Raw genomic sequence first — 26,347 nt, forward strand, 5'->3', positions numbered from 1 at the left:
TATGTTTCTTGACTCGTCCGAGGACGAACGTTTGTTTAAGAGGGGGAGGATGTGACGACCCGGCCAGTCGTCTCATGAGTTGCTTCTCTGTTTCCCCTATTTCTGCTTCTTATTACTTTGTCTATTGGTTCTATATGTGATCGAGTTGGTTGGCTCGGGTTCGTAAAGGATTTGATAAGGTTTGAGACACTTAGTCTTTTAAGGAAGTTTAAGTTGGAAAAGTCAACTGGATGTTGACTTATGTGTTAGAGGGATCGGATGTGTGTTTCGATGGTTCAAATAGTTTCAGAGGTGATTTGGGACTTAGGAACGTGATTGGAATGCGATTTGGAGATCCGGAGTAGATTTAGGCTTGAATTGGCGAAATTGGATTTTTTGGCAATTTCTGGTTGGTAGGTGAGATTTTTGATATAGGGGTTGGAATGGAATTCCGAGAGTTGTAGTAGTTCCATTGTGTCGTTTGGGATGTGTGTGCAAAATTTCAGGTCATTCGGATGTGGTTTGGTTGGGTCTTTGATCAAAAGCGTAATTTAGAAGATTTTAGAATTTTAGGCTTGAATCTGGTGCGAATTTGGTGTTTTGATGTTGTTTTGAGAGTTCCGAAGGTTGGAACAAGTTTGAATGAGGTTATGGGATATATTGGCATGTTTGGTTGAGGTCTCGGGGACCTCGGGTGAGTTTCAGGTGGTCAATCGGACCATTTCATGTAGTTTGGAATTGCAGAAAAAACTGCTGTGTGTTGCAAAGGAATTAGACCTTCGCGTTCGTGAAGGGCTGAGTGATTGGGCATCACGTTCGCAGGGGAGGCTCCGCGTTCGCATAGAGTAAATTGGTCAGCTGGGTTTGAGGTCGAGTTGTTTATCGCGTTCGCGATAGAGAGGGTGCGTTCGCGAAGAGTTGTCTGAGGAAGCATCGCGAAGAGGAAAATTTGGTCAAAGTTGATTTGTGCTTCGTGAACGCGAGGCGTTGACCGCGTTCGCGAAAAAGGAAATGAGGCCTGGGCAGAATGTTTAATAGTCGTCTTGTCCGCGATTTTGGAGTTTATTTCCATCATTTTTGAGCGTTTTTGGAGCTTTTTGAAGAGGATTGAAAAGGGATTCAAGGGGAATCACTTGGAGGTAAGATTCATGGACTTAAAACTCGATTCTAATGTAAAATCTACCTAATTAATCATGGAAATTAAGCCTAAAATTGAAGAACTAGGGCTTGAAATTAGAGACCTAGAGTTTGGGATTTGAGGGGTCATTTGTGGTTGGATTTGATGCTTTTGGTATGAATGAACTTGGGGAGTGATAAGGAATCCATTGATGTGATTTTTACCGGAATCCGAGACGTGGGCCCGGGGGTCGGGTTTTGGTAATTTCGGAATTTATGTTGTAAATTGAATATTTTTGCTTGGGCTTCGTTTCCTTAGCATATTTTGACGTCGTGATTCTGATTTTGGATAGATTCGACGCGATTGGAGGCCGATTCGAGGGGCAAAGGCATCGCGGGCTAGATTTGGATCGGATTGCGGTGAGTAATAATCGTAAATGATGTCCTGAGGGTATGAAACCCCGGATTTCACATCGTTGTTCTATAATGAGGTGACATACATGCTAGATGACGAACGTGGGGTCGTGCACTGTTGGGGATTGTGACTTAGTCCGTCCCGAATGAGTATTTTATCGCGTATTTGACTGAAAACTATTTGCTATCATCATGTTTTGGGTTGAATGCCATATTTGGGCCTCGTGCCAACTATTTGAACCCTTAGGGGAGTTTTATTGATATTTCCTCACTGTTTTGACTTTATACTTGAACTCAGTCATGCTATATTCCACTGTTTTCATAACTCAACCATGTTTACTCTTTTTAACACTTAAATGATATTTTAACTGATATTTTGGGTTGAGCACCATGTTTTACTGTTGCCCGAGTGGCTTGTGAGATTCTGACTGAGTAAGGCCGATGGCCTATGTTTGGAGGAAACACTGAATATGATTATGAGGCCGAGGGCCTAAGATTTGTACGTCACGAGGTGGCTTGTTGATATAAGGCTGAGAGCCTAGTGATGATGCCACGAGATGGCTTGATATTGCGCTTGGGCCATAAGGGGTCCCTCTAGGAGTCTGCATACCCCCAGTGAGCGCAGATACCCATTGTGATGTGAGATATAGCCCGAGGGGCGAACCTTTATGTGTTTATCTTTCTTATTGCCTGCCATTTACCTGCTTAATTGTTGAAAAGGCATTTCATGAAGTTTAACTGAACTAAAATGATTTTTTTTACATATCTTTACTGCTTCATTATAGCCTGTAATGTGCCTTACGTGATTTCTTGCTTTCAGTCTTTATTTATGATTATTGCTCACTGAGTTGGAGTACTCACTTTACTCCGTGCACCCCGTGTGTAGATTCAGGCGTTGCTAATCCTGCTAGCGAGAGTTGAGAGCTCCCGACAGACTTCGGAGTTCACGAGGTAGCTGCTTGGCGTCCACAGTCCCGTGTTTCTCCCCCTTATCTCATTTCTATCTCTTTTTTGTTATTCTGTAATAACTTGGTAGGCATTTCAGACTTGTAGTGTATTGATAGATGCTCATGACTGGTGACACCCGGTATCGGGCTGTGTTGGGTTTTATTTCTGTAAACCGTAATGTTCACTGCTTATCATTTTGGGATTTATTATTATGATGTTTAAGACTTAATGCTTATTATTTTAAATTGCTTAAAAATTTAAATGGGAATGTGTCGGCTGGCCTTGTCTTTACGAGAGGCGCCATCACGACCGGGTCCGGGTTTAGGGTCGTGAAAATTAGGTTATCACTACAACACTACCTCGTAACCAATACTCCATATTCCCTAAAAATAGGTACTAGCAGTAGTTGGCATGAAAATTCTTCCATTGTCTCTTTTTGATTCTCCATTTTGATATACTTAAAGTAGGATACTGTATTCTAAGAAACAATGGTGAATGTATTAATTGTGGTTCAATACAATAGAGTTTGGCAAGACAATCGGAGATATGTTAAATTTGAAGCCGAAGGGATTTTGATCAATTCGAGCTGCAATTTTGAAGAGTTGGTCACCACAATATTGAAGCAGATCAAAGGTGAGACTTGTACAAAGTTGATTGAAATTAAGTACATCGTTCAAGAAGGGTATCCACCAATTTCCATATCAAATGATATGAGTGTACAATTGCATATAGATTTAAAGATGAAAAAGACAGAGATCACTCCGTATCCGCTATGCATAACATTCAAGGACATTGCAGTCGACAGAGAATGCATGAAAGCAGTCAGTTCTGCGACATCATCACATCACGTAAATGATTTAAATTAAATATACCAGATTTGCTAGAAAATGGAGCAATAGGGCTGATATGTAATGAGCAAGACTTCGACATACGGTATAGATGAAGCTCAACATCGTATAATTCGATACCCGTCAAATCAAAACATCGAAGAAGGTCAGTTAAACCAAGACAAAGAAACCTTTATAAGTGTTGTGAAACGCTGCGTAATTCGGGAGAATTTTCAATTTAGAGTTCATAGTCCCTGTACCAAAAGGTATATTTAATATTGTTATATAAATTTGTTCCTTGCAACACTGAAATATGTTAAAACATTTATATAGTATGTTGAAGATATGTACGCGTGTATTATTTAGATAGAGATAGTAGAAAAGTATTACATGTTAAGTTACTGTATATAATATATTGCATATAGGTATAAAATATAATATTTTCATATTCAATATATCATATATTTCTTTCAACAGGTATTGCCTCATATGCATAGACAACATGTGTACTCGGAATTTTGTATCTTTCACACTGAACAAAACAAAGATATTCAAAGTTAGGAAGTTCAATAATGTTCACAATTGTGGGGTTGAAGAATGAATGTATACACAACATCACGGTACATCTGATTTCATAGGATATCTTATACAAGATAAGTATGTTGTCCGAAGACTGTGTATACTTCATCAGATGTAAGGCGTGACATGAAAAAAATTCATGATTTCGACGTGAATTATATGAAAGCTTGGAGATTGAAGGAAAAGGCGCTTGAAATGGTCTTATGGAGATACGAGACATTGACTCTCACTGGCAACTTATGGTTTCAACGATGGTATTAGAGGGGTAAATTTACGGTTAGAAACATGGTTTGAATTGTAAATATGATATTTGTGGTTCGAGATCAAGCGGGTATTGATGGGTAAAGTCGGAAACACTTTGGAGGATCTAAAGGGAAGTTTGAGCTCTATTAAAGCTGATTCGATGATTTTTGGCAAAAATTCAGAGCCAAATTTGAAGCAGATGGCGAACAGGAGGAAGAAGACAAATTGTGTATATCGCCTTGTATATATCTCTCCCCTGCATATCTCCGTGTATATATGTGTATCTCTATGTATCCCATGTGTTTTCCATATATATCTAAATACATTCATGTATACTTGTGTGTGATACACATGAATATACAATGATATACATATAATATACATTACCCTTGGGCCATTTGTAGAGGCCCAACCTGACACAATGTAGTTGGATTTGACTTAAGTCATACATTTTTTGCATAGTAGATAATTAATTCGATTTTATTAACCCATAATAGGAGTTGACTTAGTCAGTAAGACCTCATTTGTTTGTACTTAATGGAGGTCTGAATCTTAATCATTCAGATTTAGCCCATTAAATACATTTATTTTTAAAATCTTAACCCTAATTATTCAGATCCAGCCCATTAAGTCTATTTATTTTTTCTCTATTAAAAGGTCTGACAGAAGGTCTGACAGGATCTTATTCGGTCAGATCCATTAAAAAGTCCTACCAGCGTTCAGACTCTTTGAAAACAAACCGATACGACTTTATTTCCGCAAAGATTCGCTCAACGACTGCTTTATTTTAGCAAAGTTTCACGCTGTGCTTCTTCATCTTCTGTGCATAAATTTCACGCCTCTGTCTCACTCTCCATCTATCATCATCTACTCAAATTTGTTTTCTCTTCAACTGGTAAGTTCTAAAACCTTTAGAATTTCTTCTTATTATTTTATGAGATTCGCAATACGCTTGCCTATTATTTTGTGAAATACTTGTTTGAGTTTCAAGATTTCAATTCTATTCTCTAATAGTTAGTTCTACAGTGAAAAATTAGAAAGTTTTACAAAACTTTTGAGGTTTATCTCTGGATTGTCTTAGCAAAGGGGTTTTTGATCTTTTCAGAAAGTGAATTTTTAACCCAAGCATTAATAGGGATCATAATATGAGCATTATATCTCTGGTTTCATGATTCTACCAAGTGACGTAGGCTTCGATTATCTTAGGGCACATCGAATAAATGACTCACTAATTTATGTGCGACTCTTGTCCTTCTTCTATTTCACTAATTTGTTATGAACGGGGGCTATTAGATTTTCGAAAAAATATATCCTGTACCACATATAGATTTGATGTTAATTGTAGCATATCTTCCTCTTTTTCTCACTTTGGGGAATTGTTCAATACTTTTGAACAACAACCTAGTCGATAGTGAGCAAAACGCCGATGTAAAAGTTTTACTTTTTTATTATATTAAAGAACTTATAAACTTTCTTCTCGCCCTCATCTCATGAGCGTTTTTTTTACTAAACTTTGTATTCCTCTTCGTGAAGTGACAATTTGAAACTCATATGTGTCGGTGAGTCGGCAATATCACATCGAACTTGAGCATTAGTATTTGAACTTTAGTCGGAGCTTAGACCTTAGTAGCTCTCTCGTTTTGTGTCTTATGTGTAAAAAGGCTCTCATTATATCCCTTTTGCAGATACACCTTCATACATTGATTACTTTTGGAATTTAGGATAATATAAAGTATGGGATCTGCAACTAATCTGATTTGAGTTTATAGCCAATAGCATAAAATAGAACCTAAAAGTGTTGTCAATAAAATGAGCACATGCATGCTGGCACTAAGCATAGCATAATAACAATAACGATACTTAATTCTAGCTTGCTGCCTAGGCTAACTTATTTTTGCAAACTCTATTTCTTTGTCTTATCACTTATGTCATTCGGTTTTCATGTGTTGAATAATAAAATGATGAGCTTTTTAATGAAATCTGCATGAAACAGTGATATTCTCTTTCACCTGGACTTCTCATTTTATCTTGTTTAATTATAGAGAAACAAAATTTCATTGCTTTGGCCTTTTGGATGTTGAAAATTATCTGTAACCAATTTAACTAATGGGGAGTACATAGATCTCCTTTCTATGTTTTCACAACAGAACACATTATGATAGATGCTTTTTAGCTAAGGTATAACATAACTACAAGGAAAAAGGTTAGCTCTGTGTGATAGCTTATCAGTCTCATCCTTCAGCGAGCTGCATATCCCAATTTTGCATTCAAAACTATCTCTTACCTTTTTTCCAAAGCATAATCAATTATATAGACTGTTGTTTGTTGAGAAGACAATATTAATGGCAAATGGTTCTTGGCTGATGAATACGGATATGAATGTGATCATGATAGTACATGTTACTGTAATTCGGTCTTAAAGTTATGTATTTGTTCTTTTTCAACTCTCCACTATCTTGGTGCGACACGAAAGAAGCAGTGACATATATATTGAACAGTGTCATATTCGGGTTGGGTCCCAAACGACAAAACTGGTTTTGGTGTTACTCCATGAGATTATAGAGTTGGTATTAGGCTATAGTCATAATCATAAGCAAACAGCAGTAGGCTGAAAAAAGTTACATGTCAAGTGATGCTTTCCAGGACCTAACTGGGGGCATATAAGATTAAACATCTAATTGTTGGAAAGACTGGGTTTGTTGGGGATTGTTTTCATTGATTGTCTCGGTTTTGTTACTTTTATTTTCATCAGCCATTTTCTATAATCATTATTATTTTATATTTCAGCTATGGAACAATCTAGTGAAAATTCAAGAGCTAGTTGGAAAAATATGGATGTAGTAAAAACCTTTTTAAAAAGTTGTATTCAAGAAATATCCTTAAACGGGAGACTTGGAAGTAGTTTAAAGGCAGATTCATGGAACAAAGTTAAACTAATTTTGGAGTCTTCTCGTGGCTTTAGCGTTACACAAAAGCAGATGAAGAATCATTATGATTATCTAAAAGAAAAGCATCAAGCTTGGTTGCCAATAACCAAAAAGACTGGCAATATTTATGACCCAGCAACCAATACCATTCTAATGTCTAATAGTGAGTGGGATGAGTACATAAAGGTTAGTTCATTATCTAGAGTTTTAACTTTTTCTTTTCTTTTTTCTATAAAGAAAAAAGTTTGGCGTGTATATTAAAAGTCTCTTTATTATAGGCTCATCCAAAAGCAAAGGCATTGAGGATTTCGCCTCTACCCTTCCCAGATCTTTGTACAAAACTTTTTGAGGGTTCTTCAGCAACAGGAATTCATGGTTGGAGTCCAAGCTGTACATATCCCCGACCTGGTGTCTCTTTTGTATCTACTACTATAGATGTAGATACACTTGATAGCGTCGAAGATCTAGTTGGTAATAAGAATGATGGAGCTCCTACCGATTATTCATCTCAGTCTTCAGTTCCAATTGAAAAGAAACCTTTGGGAAAGAAAAGAAAACCGCATCGTCTCAATTGGACATTGAAGAGAAGATGAGTATTGCATTAGAGTTATTGGTTAAAAAAAATAGCGGGTCTGACGTTGAAGAGTGTATGAAAAAATTAGAAGAACTTGGATGGGAAGAAACATTATACAGTGCAACTGTTAGTATACTTTGTGAAGGTGACAACTACAGGAAAGCATGGATGAACATTACCAAGGTCGACAAATTAGAGAATTGGATTAAGGCCATGGGAAAAAAATGGGGCTTCTTTGATTTTGTTAATTAGCTAGATTATTAATTAGACGTTAATAATATGGAACCTTCTTTGTTTTTTTCAACTATTATCTATTATGCTTATTTAATTTTTTAATATTATATTATGCTCGTGGAACATTTTTAATTTGTGATATACCTTTTTTAAATGTCTTATTTGAAGTATGTTTGATGTGTATTGTGTTGTTTTACTAATTAATTTATTTTTATTATGTAACTTTTTATATTTTTCAAATACATAGTATGTTATGCTTACTATTGTGTATTATACATTCTATTTGTTACAACAGTTTAAACATGGATATTGAGGATCAAGTATTAGCGTTGATGAGCTTGTATTGGTGTAAAAATTATTTTAGACTCAAGAATATCCAAAGAAATAAAGATTTAACATCATCTTTATCTGGTGAAAAGTACACACAAGAATTGTTGTCCGGCTCTAGTCGACAATGTTTAGAACTGATGCGCATGTCCCGATGCATATGTTCAGCTATGTCAACATTTTAGACATAAAGGATGGCTCATAGATAGCAAACATATTTCTGTCGAAGAAAAGATAGCAATATTTCTTACTATTATAGGTCATAATGAGCGTTTTATGGTTATGAAGAGGAGATTTCAACATTCTTCGCAAACGGGTCACAAATATTTTCATGAGGTTCTTGAAGCAATGATGTTATTTGCGAAAGAGATGATATCATCTACAACATCTGATTCAAATCCACATATTCTTCGTGCTCATAAAAAGTTACGAAAAGTTTTTAAGGTATTATGTTCTATAAAATTATCATATAACTTCGTAAGAAAAAAATTCATAACTATTAACATAAAATTATTATTTTTATTTGCAGGGAGCAATAGGTGCACTCGACGGGACATTAGTACATGCAGTTATTCCAGCTAATCAACAAATTGTTCACAGAGGAAGAGGAAAGGGTAAATGCTATCAGAATGTTTTAGCTATATGTGATTTTAACATGGTCTTCAATTATGTTTATGCTGGATGGGAAGGGGTAGCACATGATGCGCGTGTTCTAACATAGATCACGTCTAATCCAGATAATGGATTTCCATTTCCTCCTTCTAGTAAGTGATACAACTTATTAAACTATTCTGAAATAATAAATTAAATGTTTATTATATTCATTTAACCTTTTTTTAATGATAGATAAGTACTATTTATATGATGCGGCGTATCCTAATACTCGAGGATTTCTAGCACCATATCGTAATATTCGATATTGGTTAGGAGATTATCATCGTAGACATGCCATAAATAAGGAGGAAAAGTTTAACCATGCTCATGCACAACTTAGAAATGTTATTGAACGTGCTTATGGAGTTTTAAAAGCAAGATTCCCAATATTGGACAAGATGACTCCATATTCTATTGATGTCCAAAGAGATGTTGTTATTGCATGTTTTGCAGTTCATAATTTTATCAAAAAAGAGCGACTAAATGATGACTTGTTTAATCAATATGATTTGCCTCAAGTAATATTTGAGGAAGAAGGAGAACACGAACAAGTATTGGATGAAACAAACGGACCTAGCTGGACAACTGAAGACTCACAATTTATGAATAATATGCGTGAAGAAATTGCACTTCAGCTAATGCAAGGAAGAGGAAATGCTTGATAGTTTTATATTTTTGTTATTAGACATATGTTTTTAATGTTTGAACATTAGAATTTGAAATAATGTTAATTAACTATTTTATTTGAATTTTACATATGCTATGTTTAAATATAAATAAATTACACATATTCAGATACTAAAAACAAACAGTCTTAATCATTCAGTGTTCAGATCCAAAGACAACATATTAATTCTTCAGTTGTGTATTCAGATGTCTGAATCTTAATACACTTTTTTTATATTCAGACGTGTATTTAGATTCAGACCTCTTAATCTTAATAAAAACAAATGAGGCCTAGGAGGGAATCATAATTTGGATTGCTTTTGTCAAAAGAAACGATATCGTAATGACATTTTTAAACTCGATATCATCCATGAATTTTGACTCTAAACCAATTCAATTCACCTCCAATCTTCTTTAAATTTTGTACATTGCCTCATCAAGTTGAATGTTGAATTTTGCACCATGCCCACTTAAATTTTTTGTAGCATGGATCTTTTGAATATTATATATTATTGATAATTTTTTGTTAGCCAAAAATAATAAAGTGTTACATGACAAAGTGGCTGGTAATATTTTATTTTTTTGGTGCATTTCTGTAAATCTATCTCATAATATAGGTGTACATTTGATTGTTTGATCTGATTTTGTGTTATACGCTTTTGATTTTTTGGATTTCTATTTTCTTTAAAAAGAATGTTATTCAATAGAAACAAAAATAAATTTGATTTGGTTTGAATTTCACTTTCTATTCAGTATTTTTTTATGTTTAATTTTTTCAATTATTCGGTAGTGTCATAAGAAATAAAATGAATCGAATGTAATAGAATAGTTACATTCAAATAATTAAAGAATAAAGATTATAGAGAATGAGAAATAATAATATATTTAAAAAATTCTTAAACCATACTAATAAGTTTGATTATGTTTCATTATTTTGAATTTTGGAGCTCGCCTAGGGACGATTTTTGGAGGGTTTTCACTACAAATTGAAGGATAAGTAATCTCTACTTGATTTGGATGTTAGATCTTGTTTTCCCATGGTTTATAACACGTAGAAAAGGTAATTTAAAGGAGACATTTGGGTGATTTTTCTATGATTTTTGGAGAGTGAAAATTGGTGATTTGGGGGTTGATTTGAGGACTTGGATGAAAAACATATATTTGGACTTGTATTGGAATGAATGTTTGAGATTTGTGAGTTTTTCGGGTTCCGGGGTGCGGACCCGGGGTTGACTTTGTGTATTTGTATCAAGATCAAAAGTTTACTGTTTGGGGTTGTTTCATATAGCTTTTATTGTTGTTACATTATTTGGCTAGATTTGAGCATTTCGGAGGTTGATTCGCGCGAGAAGGGATTTCTAGAGTATTGATTTGGCTTGCTTGAGGTAAGTATCTCACTTAAAATTTGTTGAGGCACTAGTTATATGGGTTATTAGTGTTGGCTACGTGTTATAGGTGGTGCACATGTGAAGGGGGTTGAACCTATGTGCGCGCACCAGGGTATTATTCATGCCGGGATAGTGATTAGGCTATGATATGCCTTGAATTGGTTTCTAAGCTTCATGCTATCATGCTTATTATGTTGTAACCCCCTTTGTGAGATAATTGAATCATGTTATAGGTTTTTTGTTGGTTAATCTAGTGTTCAAACATGTAAATTGCTATTTGGTTGCGTAATCGTCTAATTTTGAACTATGGTAATACATTTTCCATATACCTTTGTCACTTATATCAGTCCATGAGTATTTACTTTAATATCCATTGTTTATATACATGTATTCTTGTATATGCTTTCTGTGTGATATGGACTTGGGTTGATAGCACATGAGTGGTCCATGCGGATCTGAGTTATGATAACACATGAGTTATCCGTGCGAGTGTTATACACGTGAGTTTTCTTTGCAGCATGTGGATAAGGATCCATCCCCCTAGGGTCACCTTCTCATGTTTCTCTCTTGACGGTATACACGTCGTATGAGAAAAACTGTTCATTGTTTGGTTTGGTTATTGCATTTCTTCTCTACTTGCAATTTCCTTGGATGTATACATATTTTATTCGCATATCGTCTCTATATGCTAGACCAGGAATGTATACATGCCTTGTCGCGCATATATTCTCTATATGCTAGATTGTTAATTAATACAGGGCTTGACACATTATCTCTTGTGCACCGACATGACTTTTATATATGTTTTCATAATTAGATGGTACTATTGTTGTGTACTTATGAAATTTATGAACTGAGCAGGTTATTAGCGAGTTTCATTGACAATTCTTGCTGATATTACCTCGTCGAGGTTAGGTATGATACTTGTTGAGTACTCGGTTGTACTCATACTGCACTCTGCACTTAATTGTGTAAATCCAGGTTTTAGATCGAGCCGAGACCCACTATAATTGTTGCTATGAGTTGCCGAGAGACAAGGTAGAGCTGCATTTCGACCACAATCTTTGGCGTCTCTTTTCATATCAATATTATTGTTTCATTCAGACAATATTTTCGTTCTGTATTCCAAACTTGTACTTCTATATTATAGCTCATGACTTTGTATTACTATTTTTGGGGGATTTAATGTATTGACATAGTTATTTATCTCAGTTGGCTTTGAATTTACTTTATTTCCGTTAATTCTGTTATCCTGTTCTGTTTTTGTTATGTTTGGTTTGCCTATCAAGTGAGTTAGTAGCCATTTCGATCGGTGGATGGTGTTAGGTCGTGACAATTACAGAGACGAAGCATGATAATTAATTTACTTATGCTAACATCCGACTCATATTTAAAAGTGGAATAGTATGTGCGTATGTATTTTATTCCAGCCACTATAAATAGAGGTGTGCATTATTCGGATTAAATCAAGAAACCAAATCGAACTAATATATTTGATTATTTGGTTTGATTTTTTTATTTGGATCTGGATGAAGGAATTAAAATTTTTAATGGTTTCGAACTCATATCAATTAACCATTTAGCATATAGAGAAGACATGCGCGACAAGGCATGTATACATTCCTGGTCTAGCATATAGAGAAGATATACGAATAAAACATGTATACATCCAAGGAAATTTCAAGTAGAGAAGAAATGCAATACCAAACCAAACAATGAACAATTTTTCTCATACGACGTGTACACCGTCAGGAGAGAAACCTGAAAAGGTGACCTTAGAGGGATGAATCCTTATCCACATGCTGCATAGACAGCTCACGTGCATAACACTCACGCAGACAACTCGTGTGTTATCATAACTCAGATCCGCACAGACCACTCATGTGCTATCAACCCAAGTCCATATCACACAGAAAGCATATACAAGAATACATGTACATAAATAATGGATATTAAAGTAAATACTCATGGACTGATATAAGTGACAAAGGTATATGTAAAGTGTATTACAATAGTTCAAAATTAGGCGATAACACAACCAAATAGCAATTTACATGTTTGAACACGAGATTAACCAACAAATAACCTATAACATGATTCAATTATCTCACAAAGAGGGTTACAACATAAGAAGTATGATAGCATGAAGCTTAACAACTAATTCAAGGCATATCATAGCCTAATCACTACTCCGAGCATGGATAATACCTCGGTGCACGCACATAGGTTCAACCCCCTTCACATGTGCGCCACCATAGCGCATAGACAACACTAATAACCTAGGTAACTAGTGCCTCAACCAGTTTTAGGTAAGATACTTACCTCAAACAAGCCAAATCAATACTCTAGAAATCCCTACTCGTGCGAATCAACCTCTAAATGGCTCGAATCTCGCCAAAATAATGTAATAACATCAATAAAAGCCATATGAAACAACCCCAAACAATAAAGTTTTGATCTTGATACAAATAAACAAAGTCAACCAAAAAGTCAACCCCGGTCCGCACCCCAAAACCCGAAAAACTCATAAATCTCAAAAACCCATTCCAATACGAGTCCAAATATATGTGTTTCAAAAAACGAGCGGCTAAGGTGAGTTTCTTCTACTGAATGAATAGTAATTCCGTCACTATTCCTCGGCCATAATTCCGACATCCGGCAAGGTAAGATTTCAAGATTGGTCCCAAAAGAATAACCTTCTCATTCCAAACAATCTCCTTTTGTTTTTATCCTAAATTTTATATCAATACGCAACAGAACTTAAAATTAGTTTTCACATTACTGTAGCATCGAGTTTCTTCAGCAAAACTGTATCGTTACTCTTCTTTGTAACGTGAAGGTTTCTGCTCTTCTTTCAATTCTATGTTGTGTTGAAGAACTATTTCAAATCTTTACCCAATAGTTACAGATCTAATTTTTAAAACCCGGAGTTACTGTAGCTTCGACATTTCCCATAAATTCTACTCTTCATATGAATTCTTAACGGTCAAAATCTTCAAACTTTGGCGACCTGATCGCACAAGCCTTCTATGGCCTCATCGCCAGGTGAACAACCCACTATTGGGGCTGGGTTACCTTCTCACGTGCCAACTCCCATCACTACGGATCATGTAACCCGCTCAAAACATTTGGACTACGCTGTTGTGCTAAAACCAATGCTATCAACAACGCAATACCAAAAACTTCCTCCAATATTGAACCAATCCCTATCAGACGTCCAACTTTCTTGCAAGGGCAACCTTTGGTAAAGTTTTCTGAATCTGAAGTAGATCGCATGAATCACATCGAAGGATTACATTGGGCAGTCGTATGTAAATTCTCATATGACTGGCCAGAAATGCAAGAATTACGCAAAATTCTTCCTTTGCAGTGCGAGATCAAAGTGGAATGCAATATTGGCTTTTTTCGAGATAGGCACATTTTGATAAGGCTCACACTTTGGCAGGATTATATCGAGTTCTCGTCGAAAGGTGTACATTTTGTGAGGGACAAGTTTGGACAGGAATACCAACTGAGAACCTTGATATATGATTCAAGATTTACAGCTGGCGAGGGAACATCGAAGGTAATGGCATGGATCTCTTTTCCAAATTTATTGCCTACATACTTTGTAATGGAATGCCTATTTTCATTGGCCTGTGCTGTTTGTAAGCCTCTTCACCTAGATGTGGCAACAATTAACAAAACAAGGCCAAGTTGTGCAAAAGCCAAGGTATTAGTAGATCTTATGGCTGACTTGCCCAAGAAAATTCATATGGATATCGAGCATGATGTCACAAAAGAGATAAGAATAGAGTGGGTGACTGTTAGATATGATTATCTCCCTAAATACTGTAAAAAGTGTAAACTACAAGGGCATGACATGCTAGAATGTTGGAGGATTCACCCTGAAATCATGGCAAATAAAAATAAACAGCAGGCTGTCACTAATGAAACAATAACGGATAGGAATATTGATAAAGGAAAGGATAATGCTCCTCTAATGATCCTTTCAAGTGGCAAGGTTGTTGGAAATGTTGGTGCACAATGGAAGGAAGTGAGAGATAATAGGAGACTTATTAAGGGTAAACAAACTGAAGGCTATGGTACAACTGGGAATAAAGTGATTGCAGATGATAAGGATACTGGAAAACAATAACAAACAGCTAATAAATATGATGTATTGGTAGTGAAAGAGGAGGAGACTAATCAGACTAACCAACTGGCCTTAGTGAATGAAACTCCAGTACAAATAAATCCCAATCAAACTGTTGCTCTTACTGGGAAATTGAATGCAGATGCATGAGCATTTAATCCAATCACTACTGATGTAGCAGTCTCTGAGAATGGTAACCTTGATAAGACTACTGTGAATGGGAATGAAGCTCAGTTGAAGGCTGACCAAAGAAGAACTAAAGAAAGTCCTGCACAAGGGGTGAAACATGTGCTTACTGTAGCACCAGCAGGACAAACTGAATCAACAGTTCAATGGGCTAATATGACTTTTATCCAAACTAAATCAGGACCAAACAATGAGGACACTACCAATAATGTCAGTATAAAGCAACAGGTAGCATATTTGCATCAACTGGTCACCACAAATCAATCCTACCAAGAAGTTCCTTCACAATCATTAGCTACTGGGAATAGTCAGTTCGGTCGTTTGTGGGATTCTCAAAATGAAAATGAGAATGAATCAGAAGAGGAAGGAGAATATCATTCTGAGGAAGATCATATAAATACAGATGATATTCGATCATGTGGAGAAGAAATAGTTGATGTAGTGCAAGTTGTAGCTGAAGATGATCAAAATTCTGCAGAGAAATCAGTGCAAAAACAGGCGGAAAAGGAAGTTATTCATATCATGGATCCAAATCAGAAACCTAGCCCAGACCCCCCAGGTAAACCATTTCCTAACATAATTACAACTACACCAGAAAACAACCTCAACATCAATCCCATTATGCCAAAACCAGTTACACCTACCTCTACCCTACAAGACAAAAAAGTTACCAATCTAACAGAAGCTCCCGCTTCTTCAATAGCTCCAGAAAACCAAAAAACCTCAAAAGGACACGCTGAAATGGTTCCTAAAACTGTGAATTCTCTACTTACCAAGCAAAACAAGAATGTTGAAGAGGAGAATAAAGAAGATACTCATGGTCAAGATATGGATGAGGAATCTACTGCACAAAACTTCAGGCACATAGCAAGACAAGGTGACTTATCTCCCAGAGTTATGGATAAAGTGAAATCAGCAGGCAAAGGAAAAAAGAAGCAGCAAAAGGAAAACACAAGTGTTCCAGGTACTGGTGTTCAAACAAGGAGGGCAGGTTCTAAATCAATTGTTTAAAATGAATGCTATCATCTAGAATATTAGATCTGTGAACACACAACAAGATTTTGAAAGACTTGTTACAATGCATAGACAGTACCATTTCAGATTTGTCGGACTAATGGAACCAAAGCAACAGTCGAGAACACTTGAAAGATATAGGAGCAGACTTGGGCTTGCACTGGCATTTGTCAACATTTCTAATAAAATATGGGCTTTCATAGATGATGATTTTGAGGTTATGATGTTATTTGACATGCAACAGCAACTCACTTTGAGATTAACTGACACCAATACCCAACAAGAATTTATCCTTACCCTAGTATATGCCAAATGTGATCATATCGAGCGTATAGAACTATGGGATACTCTCTACGCTTTGGCAAGTGACATGACTACTCCATGGATTGTTGGTGGGGATTTCAATGTAATATGGGATGAAGAGGAGAAGTTTGGTGGTCTTCCAGTACCCATAAATGAAGTGGACGATTTTAGGGATTGTATAAATTCATGCAACCTCAACGATCTTGGATTCAAAGGAAGTATATTCACTTGTTGGAATGGTAGGGCTGAAGAGGACTGCAGTTTTAAAAGACTGGATCGTGTATTAGGCAATATAGGACTACAACAACTTTTACCAAGTGTGGAGGTTACTCACTTATCAAAAATAGGCTCAGATCACTGCCCACTCTTGATTAAATGTGATCCAAATCTAATAACTGCCAAAAAGCAATTTCGATTCTTGAATTTTTGGACTGATCACAACACCTTCCAAGAAGTTGTGAAAGAAAATTGGGTGGACGACCTAGCTGCAAACTCTCAGGTTACCTCTTTCACAATTTTCAACAACAAATTGAAGAAACTGAAAAAGGTCTTATCAAGATGGAGTAAGGATATATATGGGGATATTTTTCAAAAAGTTGCAAGTCTAGAAGAGGTTGTTCTGGTACATGAAGCTCAGTTCGAACTTAGTCCCACAAGTATGAATAGGGAGAGGCTCAATAAGGTGAAAGCAAAACTTACTAGATACCTAGCCTTAGAAGAGCAATTCTGGAGACAAAAGACAGGCATGGCATGGTTTAAGGATGGAGATCGCAATACGAAGTTCTTTCATGCACATGTAAATAGGAGAAGAAAAATCCTGCAATTAAAAAGAATTCAAGATAGTGCTGGCAATTGGATAGAAGGAAATGATCAGATGGCTGAAGAAGCAATCAGTTTCTTTAAGTCGCAATTTCATGAAGGTGTTGTACCAACCTCATTTAGGATCATAGATCATGTCCCTAACATGATTTAGTTGGAGAAAAACCAAGAACTACTGAAACAACCTACCAAAGAAGAAGTCAAACAGGCTGTCTTTGGCTTAAATGCAGACAATGCTGGGGGTCCTGATGGCTTCACAGGTAAATTCTTTCAATAGAGCTGGAGCATTCTGGGAGATGATGTCCTTGCTATGACAAAAGAATTCTTCAATAGCAAGGATTTGCCCAAGTACATCACTCATACCAACTTAGTGCTGCTACCAAAAAAGAAGGATGTGATTACTTTCTCAGATTTGTGACCAATAAGCCTTGGGAATTTTATTAATAAGGTGTTCTCGAGAGTCATTCATGAAAGAATTGCACCCTTACAACCTTCACTAATTTCTGATGAGCAAGCAGGATTCATCAAGGGTAGGAGCATCGTTGAAAATATTTTATTGACTAATGAAATAATAACTGATATAAGACTGAGGACCAAAGCAGTACCAAATGTTGTACTCAAATTGGACATGACAAAAGCCTATGACAGACTGTCTTGGCTATTCATGACTAAGGTTTTGAGGAAAATGGGCTTCGAGGAAAGAATAATTGGAATCGTGTTTAGAATTGTCTCCAACAATTGGTATTCTATATTAATGAATGAACAACCTTATGGATTTTTTAAATCAACAAGAGGAGTCAAGCAAGGTGATCCGCTATCACCTACTCTATTCATCCTATCTGCTGAAGCTTTATCAAGAGCCCTCAATTCATTACATCAGAACTTGTATTTCTGTGATTTTGGGTTATCAAAATGGAGCCCCAAAATCAATCATCTTTCCTACGCAGATGACAGAATCATATTCTCATCTTTTGATGCTATGTCATTAAAGTTGATTATGGAAGTGCTGAGGGCATATGAGACTACCTCTGGACAGTTAATCAACAAGGCAAAATCTGCAGTATACCTACATCATTTAACAAATGTGGACATCATAGACAAAGTGCAGAGCATAACAAGTATTAACAGGTAGGAGTTCCCATTCAGATACCTTGGTTGTCCAATATTCTACGCCAGGAGGAAGATGGAATATTATCATGATCTGATGAAAAAGGTACTAGATAAGATCCAATCATGGCAAGGAAAAATCTTATCAATTGGAGGTCGGGCAGTCTTAATTAACCATGTGCTTCAAGGAATGCCTATTCATCTGCTTTCAGCAGTAAATCCACCAGCTTCTGTCATAAATAAACTCTACAAAATGATTGCTCAGTTTTTTTGGAGTAATTCTATAGGAGGAAAGGCAAGACATTGGGCATCTTGGGACTCATTGTGTCTACCTAAAGAGGAAGGAGGGGTTGGATTTCGTTCATTACATGATATGCCAAGGGCATTATTTTGTAAGTTATGGTGGAATTTTAGAACTAAACCAACACTTTGGAGTTCTTTCATGTGCCAAAAATATTGCAAAAAGCTGAATGCAATTGTAGTACCATGGAGAAAAGGTTCCCATGTTTGGAGGAAAATGCTTGACTGTAGGGAGGCAATTGAACACCAAATCATTTGGCAACCAAGAATGGGGTCATCTCTTTTTTGGTTCGACAATTGGACAGAGATGGGTGGATTGTATTTCACAACACCACCTAAGTTCTACTATGATGAGTCAATCCATAATGTTCATGATGTGATGTTGGAAGGTACATGGAATGAAACAAGATTAATGCAGATATTGCCACACGACATAGCCAGTCACATCATTGCTAATATCAAACCTACAGCTCTCTCAGATGAATTAGATAAACCTTTTTGGATGATGGAATCAAAAGGTTACTTCACTGTCAAATCTACTTGGGATTATGTCAGGAGAATGAGGGATCAAAATGCAGTATTCACAAATATTTGGGTCAAGGGCTTGCCTTTCAAAATTGTATTTTTTATGTGGAAAGTTTGGAAAGGAAGAATACCACTGGATGATTTTTTCAAGAGGTTGGGATATTGTTTACCCTCAAGATGTTGGTGCTGTAGTGAACCAGCCAAGGAAACTATGTCACATGTGTTTTTCAAATCCTTTGCAGCACATACAGTGTGTTACTACTTCATGGAAAATGCTGGAATTTTCATAATGGAATGTCATTGCAGCAGGCAATAGCAAAATGTTGGACTGTACAAGTTGTTCCACGACTCAAGCCTATATTCCAAGCTTTACCATCGATAATTTTGTGGGAATTGTGGAAGAGAAGAAACTGCCAAAAACATGGTGAAATGGTCAGTATTAGTAGGATAATATACCATATTTCCACATCCCTTCAATCACTTGTTAAAATCAGAAAACCAAGCATTCAACAAGTCCCTCATAAATGGCCTGATCTTCTGAAAATGATGGAACAATATATGCCTTCTCTAAAAGTAACTAGGGTACTTTGGGAGTTACCTTAACAAGATTGGATAAAGGTGAATACTGACGGGGCATCGAGGGGAAATCCGGGTAGAAGCTCCATTGGTTTTGTCCTACGGGATAGTAAAGGAGATGTGAGATATGCAAGGGGGAAAGAAATTAAGGAGGGAACAAATATGGAAGCAGAAACCATTGCTATACTTGAGGCAATACAAACCTGTGTGCAACAAGGATATGCCAATATCCACATCCAAACAGATTCATTGTTTCTGAAGAACGTGATAGATGGTACATGGGATCCACCTTGGGCAATAGAGGCATATGTTCAGGAGATTAAACAGTTTATGGCAAGATGTAATTGTAGGGTGTCACATATCATGCGAGAAGGAAACAAATTGGCTGACTTCCTAGCAAACCATGCACTCGACCATGAGGATCATGAGGCTCACAACTTTCAGCAACTGGAGATACAAGAAAAGAGGATTGTTAATAGTAATAAACTTCAATGTCCTTACCTACGTATAAGAGTAGCCAGAAATGGATAAGGGTGTATATGCTTTACAGAAGCATGAGGAAAAGATCAACGAGGGATGGACAAGGAGAAATGCATCGGGGGAGATTGTGTCACATCCAGTTGGACGAGAACAACATATTCTTTTATGCTAACTCTTTATTCTTTTTTGCAGGGAACTATACTATAGCTATTCATTACCTATTGTCGATCCTTCAAATGGTGGTATTAGTACATTGTACTCAATCCATTGAAGGGAATATGTGGGTAGGCTCTAGCATAGCAATCAGGAGAACAAGGACTAAGGCTGATACACATATTTTCTGCAATAAAGACCATATGCTTCAACAAAGATTTAGCAGTACAATGAAAGTAATAAGGTTTAATACCACTGTGATGCACCACCTTTTGATACAATGTTTACCACACTCTCTTCTGGGACTATTAGAGACAAGATCTGCTAAAGTCCAACAACACACCAATTATCGAGCACAACAAGAATGGCTAAATGCATTGGATACCCAATCAGCTTGCTGGAGAAGGAATGAATTCGAGGAAAAGCTGGGCATACAACATGGGCCAACACAGTTTTTTAATTGTTTAATGCACGCCTGTTGCATTGGAAATGTAAGAAAGTGAACAAATAGCTACACATCGAAAGGAAGATACACATTTCTAAGGACATCACAAAAAGAATGCAAGTCACACTTTCTTCAGGAAAGATTGCCAAAAAATGGTCGGCAATATAGGAAAATTCGATACAAGGAGAATATAGTGAGCTGTACAATGAAGATACATAAGGCATCAAGATGTGTAATCCAAATGAATTTTGAGGAAGCTAACATGGCCGCACACAAAAAAGGACAAAAATCTGAGGACTTCACTTGGGATCGAAAGCCATGTTGCACTGAACATATTCATATCATTGGCTACTTTGGGCAACAACAAACCAAGGAAAAGGTGCATCTTCAAAGTAAAGAAGTTGAAAGAAATCATACATCGACAAGAAATGAAGAATTTTGAAGATTTTTTGAAGACAGTTAAAGAGGATTTCAACGAAGTTCTATTTGAAGAAATTACAATTTTGATAAATGAGGGGCAACAATCTAATTTCTATATCGTGTTAGTTTATAATTTTATAAGCATTATCAATTGTAATAACGTCATAGAGTGTGTTATAAACTCTATGGCGATCATAGTATACTTGCTACTTTCAAGTTCATACTTTTTACATGCTTGCTAGAAGATTAGATTATTTTACCTTCAATAGGAATAGTAAGGTAAGGTTCATGCCCCCTTACACACACTCTTCCATTGTAGTTTGTTGTTTCTTTATTAATACAAAACTAGCCGTAGGCACTTGCCTAACGATTTGCCAAAAAAAAAATATATGTGTTTCATCCAAGTCCAACCTCAAATCAACCCCCAAATAACCAATTTTCACTCTCCAAAAATCATAGAAAACTCGCCCAAATTTCTCCTTTAAATTACCTTATCTAGGTGTAATAAACCATGGGGAAACAAGATCTAACATTCAAATCAAGTAGAGATTTTTACCCTTCAATTTGTAGTGAAAAATAATCCAAAAATTGCCCCTAGGCGAGCTCCAAAATTCCACATAATTAAACATAATCAAAACCCTCGAAAAGTATATTCTTCCAGTAGTTCTGTATTTGTGGACAAAAATCCTGCTTCTGTGGTACTACATCTATGGAAATATTATCGCAAATGCGGGAATCACTTAACTCCCGACAACCCACTTCTACGGACCTCCCATCGCTTCTGCGAAAGGAACTCCGCTTCTTCGCAGGTGCATCTACGCTCCCAAGTCTTCCAAATAATATGAAAATGATCTGGAACTCATCGAAAACATACCTGAGACCCCCGGGACCCCGTCGAAAAGCACCAACCAGTCCCAAAACATAACACGCACCTACTCGAGTCCTCAAATCACACAAAATAATATCAAAATTACAAATCGCACCTCAATTCAATTCTAAAGAATTAATCAACTTCCAACTTTCCAAAACTCATGCCGAAACACATCTAACCAACTTGAAATGACATCAAATTTTGCACACAAGTCCTAAATGGCATAACGAAATTATTCCAACTTCCGGAACAATAATCCAAACCTGATATTATTAAAGTCAACTTCTGGTCAAACCTATAAACCTTTTGAATCTTCAAGTTTCCAACTTTTGCCAAATAGAACAAAATTAACCTAGGAACATCCGAATCCAAATCCGGACATATGCCTAAGTCCAAAATCACCATACGAACCTATTGGAACCATCAATAAAATCATTCCACGTTTTCCTAGGCAAAAGTCAAACCTTGGTTAAATCTTACAACTTAAGATTCTAATCTTGGAACTAATTATTCCAACTTACTCCAAAACCTCCCGAATCTAAGTCAAACATCCCTGCAAGCCACATAACGATAAATACACATATGTAAAGCATCAAACAGGAGAAACACGTCTAAAATACTCAAAAAAACTGGTCGCGTCGTTACATTCTCCCTATCTTGAACAAACGTTCGTCCTTAAATGAGTTTAGAGCCATACCTGAAATACCCAAAAGGTGAGGATATCTGCTCCACATATCATGCCCGGTCTCCAAGGTTGCCTTCTCGACTAGGTGAACCCTCCATTGAACCTTCACTGAATCAATAATCTTCTACCTCAGCTTTCGAACTAGCTGTCCAAAATGGCTGTTGTCTCCTCAATATAAGTTTAATTCTTATACAACTACACCGACCTAAAATATAATGCATGTGACGGATCCTCATAGTACTTCCAGAGTGCGAAAATATGAAATACTGGATGAACGCTCGATAAAATAGGTGGCAAGGCAAGTCTGTAAGAAACCTTACCAACCCTTTCCAAGACCTCAAATAGATCAATATACCGAGGGCTCAGCTAACCCTACTTCTCGAACCTCATCACACTCTTCATGGGCGAAGATCTGAGTAAAACCTTCTCATCCACCATGTATTTTGCATCATGAGCCTTCCTATTAGCATAACTCTTCTTCCTAGACTGTGCTATACGAAGATGCTCATGAATTTATTTTCACCTTCTCTAAACTGACCATCCGGACAATGATATCGCCTTCCATATAAGGTCTTGTACAGACTGATAGCTGTTGTATATGCAAACTCTACTAACGATAAAATATGATCTGACTAATCCTCAAAATTAATGCCATAGACTCGCAACATATCTTCTAAGATCTGAATAGTATGCTTGGATTGCCCATCCGTCTGAGGATGGAATGTTGTACTCAACTCGACCTATGTGCCCAACTCACATTACACTACTCTCCAAAAATGCGATGAACTGAATGCCTCAATCTAAGATAATAGACATGGGAACACCATGAAGGTGAACAATCTCTCTAAGATAAATTCGAGCCAACTGCTATGAAGTGTAGGTAGTGATGACTAGAATGAAGTGTGCAGACTTGGTCAGTCTTTCCACAATGACCCACACAACATCAAATCTCCTCCTGGTCCATGGCAGCCCAACTATAAAATGTATAGTGATATGCCCCCACTTCTACTCCGTTGTATCTAATCTCTGAAGCAAACCACCCCGTCTCGGGTGCTCATACTTCACCTGGTGACTGCTTAAACACCATGCAACATACTCCATAATATCTTTCTTCGTCCTCCACCACGAATAATGCTGCCTCAAATTCTGGTACATTTTTGCAGCACGTGGATGAATGGAATACCGCAAACTATGGGCCTCCTCAAGAATTAACTCTCTCAAACCATCTAATTAGGAACACAAATCTGACCCTGAAGCCTCAATACCCCTTCATCACCAATAGTCATCTCCTTAGCATCACCGTTCCACACCATTTTCTTAGGACAAGCAAGTGGGGATCATCATAATGACGTGCCTTGATGTTGTCAAACAAGGACAACCGTAATACAACACAATCAAGAACCTCGCTAGGCTCCAAAATATCGAACCTCACAAAGTTGTTGGCCAATTCCTAAACATACAAAGCTCACGGTCTCTCCCCAGCTGGAGTGAAAGCTAGGCTCTCCAATCTGCCTTCATATTCAAAGTGTCGGCCACCACATTGGCCTTACCCGGATGATAAAGAATGGTGATATCATAGTCCTTCAGTATCTTTAACCACCTCTACTGCCTCAAGTTTAATTCCTTTTGCTTGAATATATGTTAGAGACTCCAGTGATCCAAGAACACCTTGCAAGACATGCCATAAAGATAATGCCTCCAAATCTTGAGCACGTGAACAATGGATACTAACTCTAAATCGTGCACTAGGTTGTTCTTCTCACAGGGATTCAACTGACGTGAAGCATAAGCAATCACCCTACTCATGAAGCATCATAATAGACTATACAAAAACCCAATCCCAAAGGCAAAACCAGAACTAGAGTTGTAGGCAAGACAATCTTGAGATTCTGAAAGCTCTCCTCACACTCATCTAACCACATCAATGGAGCACCTTTTTGAGTCAACCTAGTCAGTAGAGCTACGATGTATGAAAACCCCTCCACAAAACGACGATAATACCTAGCCAACCCTAGAATATTCTGGATATCTGTAGCGGTAGAAGGTTAGGGCCAACCCTGCATGCCTCAATCTTCTTAGGATCTAGCTTAATCCCTCCCGCTGGATTCCACTTGATCCAAGAAGGCCACCGAGTCTACCCAAAACTTGAACTTAGAGAATTTAGCATATAATATTTTCTCCCTCGAAGTCTGGAGCATGATCCTTAAATGTTGCTCATGCTCCTCCTTGCTTCGATGATACACCACATATCATAAATGAAGACAATGACGAAAAAATCCTATAAAGCTAAAATACATTGTTCATCAAGTGTATAAAAGTTATTGGTATATTGGTCAGCCCAAACGACAACACCAAGAACTCATAATGCCCATAACGAGTCCTGAAAGCCGTCTTAGGCATATCTAAAGCCCTGATCTTTGACTGATGGTATACCGATCTCAAGTCAATCTTCAAGAATACACTAGAACCTTGAAGTTGATCAAATAAATCATCAATACACAGTAGTGGGTACCTATTTTTGATGGTAACCTTGTTCAACTGCCTTTGATCAATGCACATCCTCATAAAACCACATTCTTCTTCACAAATAGTACCGGTGCACCCCAAGGTGACACACTAGGACTTATGAAATCTTTATCACGCAATTCCCATAGTTGTTCCTTCAATTCCTTCAACTCCACTAATGCCATGTGATATGGTGAAATAGGGATCGGCTGAGTGCCCGACACCAGATCAATAATAAAATCAATATCCCTATCGGATGGCATGTCCGGTAGGTCTGTAGGAAACACATTAGAGAACTCCCTCACTACTGGAACTAACTCAACAGTAAGAGTATCAGCACTAATATCTATCACGAAGACCAAATACACCAAACACCCCTTCACAACCATCCACTAAACCTTCAAAAATGAAACCACACTACTAGGAGTGTGACGAATCGAACCTCTCCACTCCAACCTAGGCAACCCTAGCATTGCCAACATCATGGTCTTAGTGTGATAATCAAGAATAGCATGGTGTAGACATAGCTAATCCATACCCAAAATAACCTTAGAATCAACCATGATACGCAATAAGAGATCAAATTTAGTCTCATAACCCCCAATGGTAACCATACAAGACCGATATACATGATCTACCACAATAGAATTACCCACCGGTGTAAATACATAAACATGAGTATTAAGAGAATCACGAGGCATATCCAAATAACTAGAAAAATATGGTGACACATAAGAATAAGTGGAACAAGGGTCAAATAACAGTGAGACATCCCTATGGCACACTAAAACAATACCTGTGATGATGACATCAGAAGCAACTGCCTCTAACCTGGCAGAAAATGCATAACAACGGGCCTATCCACCACCTAATTGTCCTCCATCTCTAGGGCGACCTCAAACCGACTGAGCCCCACCCTTAACTGGATGTGCGGGTGGTATAGCTTC

General features: G+C 37.1%; 3 protein-coding genes across 3 annotated transcripts; all 3 read left to right on the forward strand.

The window, feature by feature from the left end:
* The first annotated feature begins 4,798 nt into the window (after positions 1-4,798).
* Positions 4,799-7,964, forward strand: LOC107803275 (L10-interacting MYB domain-containing protein-like). Its single transcript, XM_016626959.2, has 3 exons — positions 4,799-5,001; positions 6,894-7,219; positions 7,312-7,964. Exons 2-3 carry the CDS (start codon positions 6,896-6,898, stop codon positions 7,624-7,626), a joined length of 639 nt encoding a protein of 212 aa, XP_016482445.1. The 5' UTR covers positions 4,799-5,001; positions 6,894-6,895; the 3' UTR covers positions 7,627-7,964.
* Positions 7,965-8,143: 179 nt separating this feature from the next.
* LOC142165985 (uncharacterized) lies at positions 8,144-9,484 on the forward strand. The gene is made up of 4 exons (XM_075224383.1): positions 8,144-8,259; positions 8,354-8,612; positions 8,698-8,875; positions 9,015-9,484. The coding sequence occupies exons 1-4, from the start codon at positions 8,144-8,146 to the stop codon at positions 9,482-9,484; spliced, it is 1,023 nt and encodes a 340-aa protein (XP_075080484.1).
* Positions 9,485-16,311: 6,827 nt separating this feature from the next.
* Positions 16,312-20,977, forward strand: LOC107803276 (uncharacterized). Its single transcript, XM_016626961.2, has 7 exons — positions 16,312-17,439; positions 17,488-17,593; positions 17,852-18,461; positions 18,510-19,418; positions 19,508-19,697; positions 19,884-20,319; positions 20,514-20,977. The coding sequence occupies exons 1-7, from the start codon at positions 16,312-16,314 to the stop codon at positions 20,975-20,977; spliced, it is 3,843 nt and encodes a 1,280-aa protein (XP_016482447.2).
* The last annotated feature ends 5,370 nt before the right edge of the window (positions 20,978-26,347 follow it).

The sequence above is a fragment of the Nicotiana tabacum genome, chromosome 11, assembly GCF_000715075.1.
Source record: "Nicotiana tabacum cultivar K326 chromosome 11, ASM71507v2, whole genome shotgun sequence".
In the NCBI taxonomy this organism is placed as follows: domain Eukaryota; kingdom Viridiplantae; phylum Streptophyta; class Magnoliopsida; order Solanales; family Solanaceae; genus Nicotiana; species Nicotiana tabacum.

Bases quoted from the DNA above. Each gene is read 5' to 3' on its own strand.
- LOC107803275 (XM_016626959.2), top strand. From the start codon at position 6,896: ATGGAACAATCTAGTGAAAATTCAAGAGCTAGTTGGAAAAATATGGAT. The intron at 7,220-7,311 runs GTTAGTTCATTA...TCTTTATTATAG, and splicing joins AGTGGGATGAGTACATAAAG to GCTCATCCAAAAGCAAAGGC.
- LOC142165985 (XM_075224383.1), top strand. From the start codon at position 8,144: ATGGATATTGAGGATCAAGTATTAGCGTTGATGAGCTTGTATTGGTGT. The intron at 8,613-8,697 runs GTATTATGTTCT...TTTTATTTGCAG, and splicing joins AGTTACGAAAAGTTTTTAAG to GGAGCAATAGGTGCACTCGA. The intron at 8,876-9,014 runs GTGTTCTAACAT...TTTTAATGATAG, and splicing joins AGGGGTAGCACATGATGCGC to ATAAGTACTATTTATATGAT.
- LOC107803276 (XM_016626961.2), top strand. From the start codon at position 16,312: ATGGAACCAAAGCAACAGTCGAGAACACTTGAAAGATATAGGAGCAGA. The intron at 17,440-17,487 runs GTACCAACCTCA...AACATGATTTAG, and splicing joins CGCAATTTCATGAAGGTGTT to TTGGAGAAAAACCAAGAACT. The intron at 19,419-19,507 runs GTTGGGATATTG...AATCCTTTGCAG, and splicing joins CTGGATGATTTTTTCAAGAG to CACATACAGTGTGTTACTAC.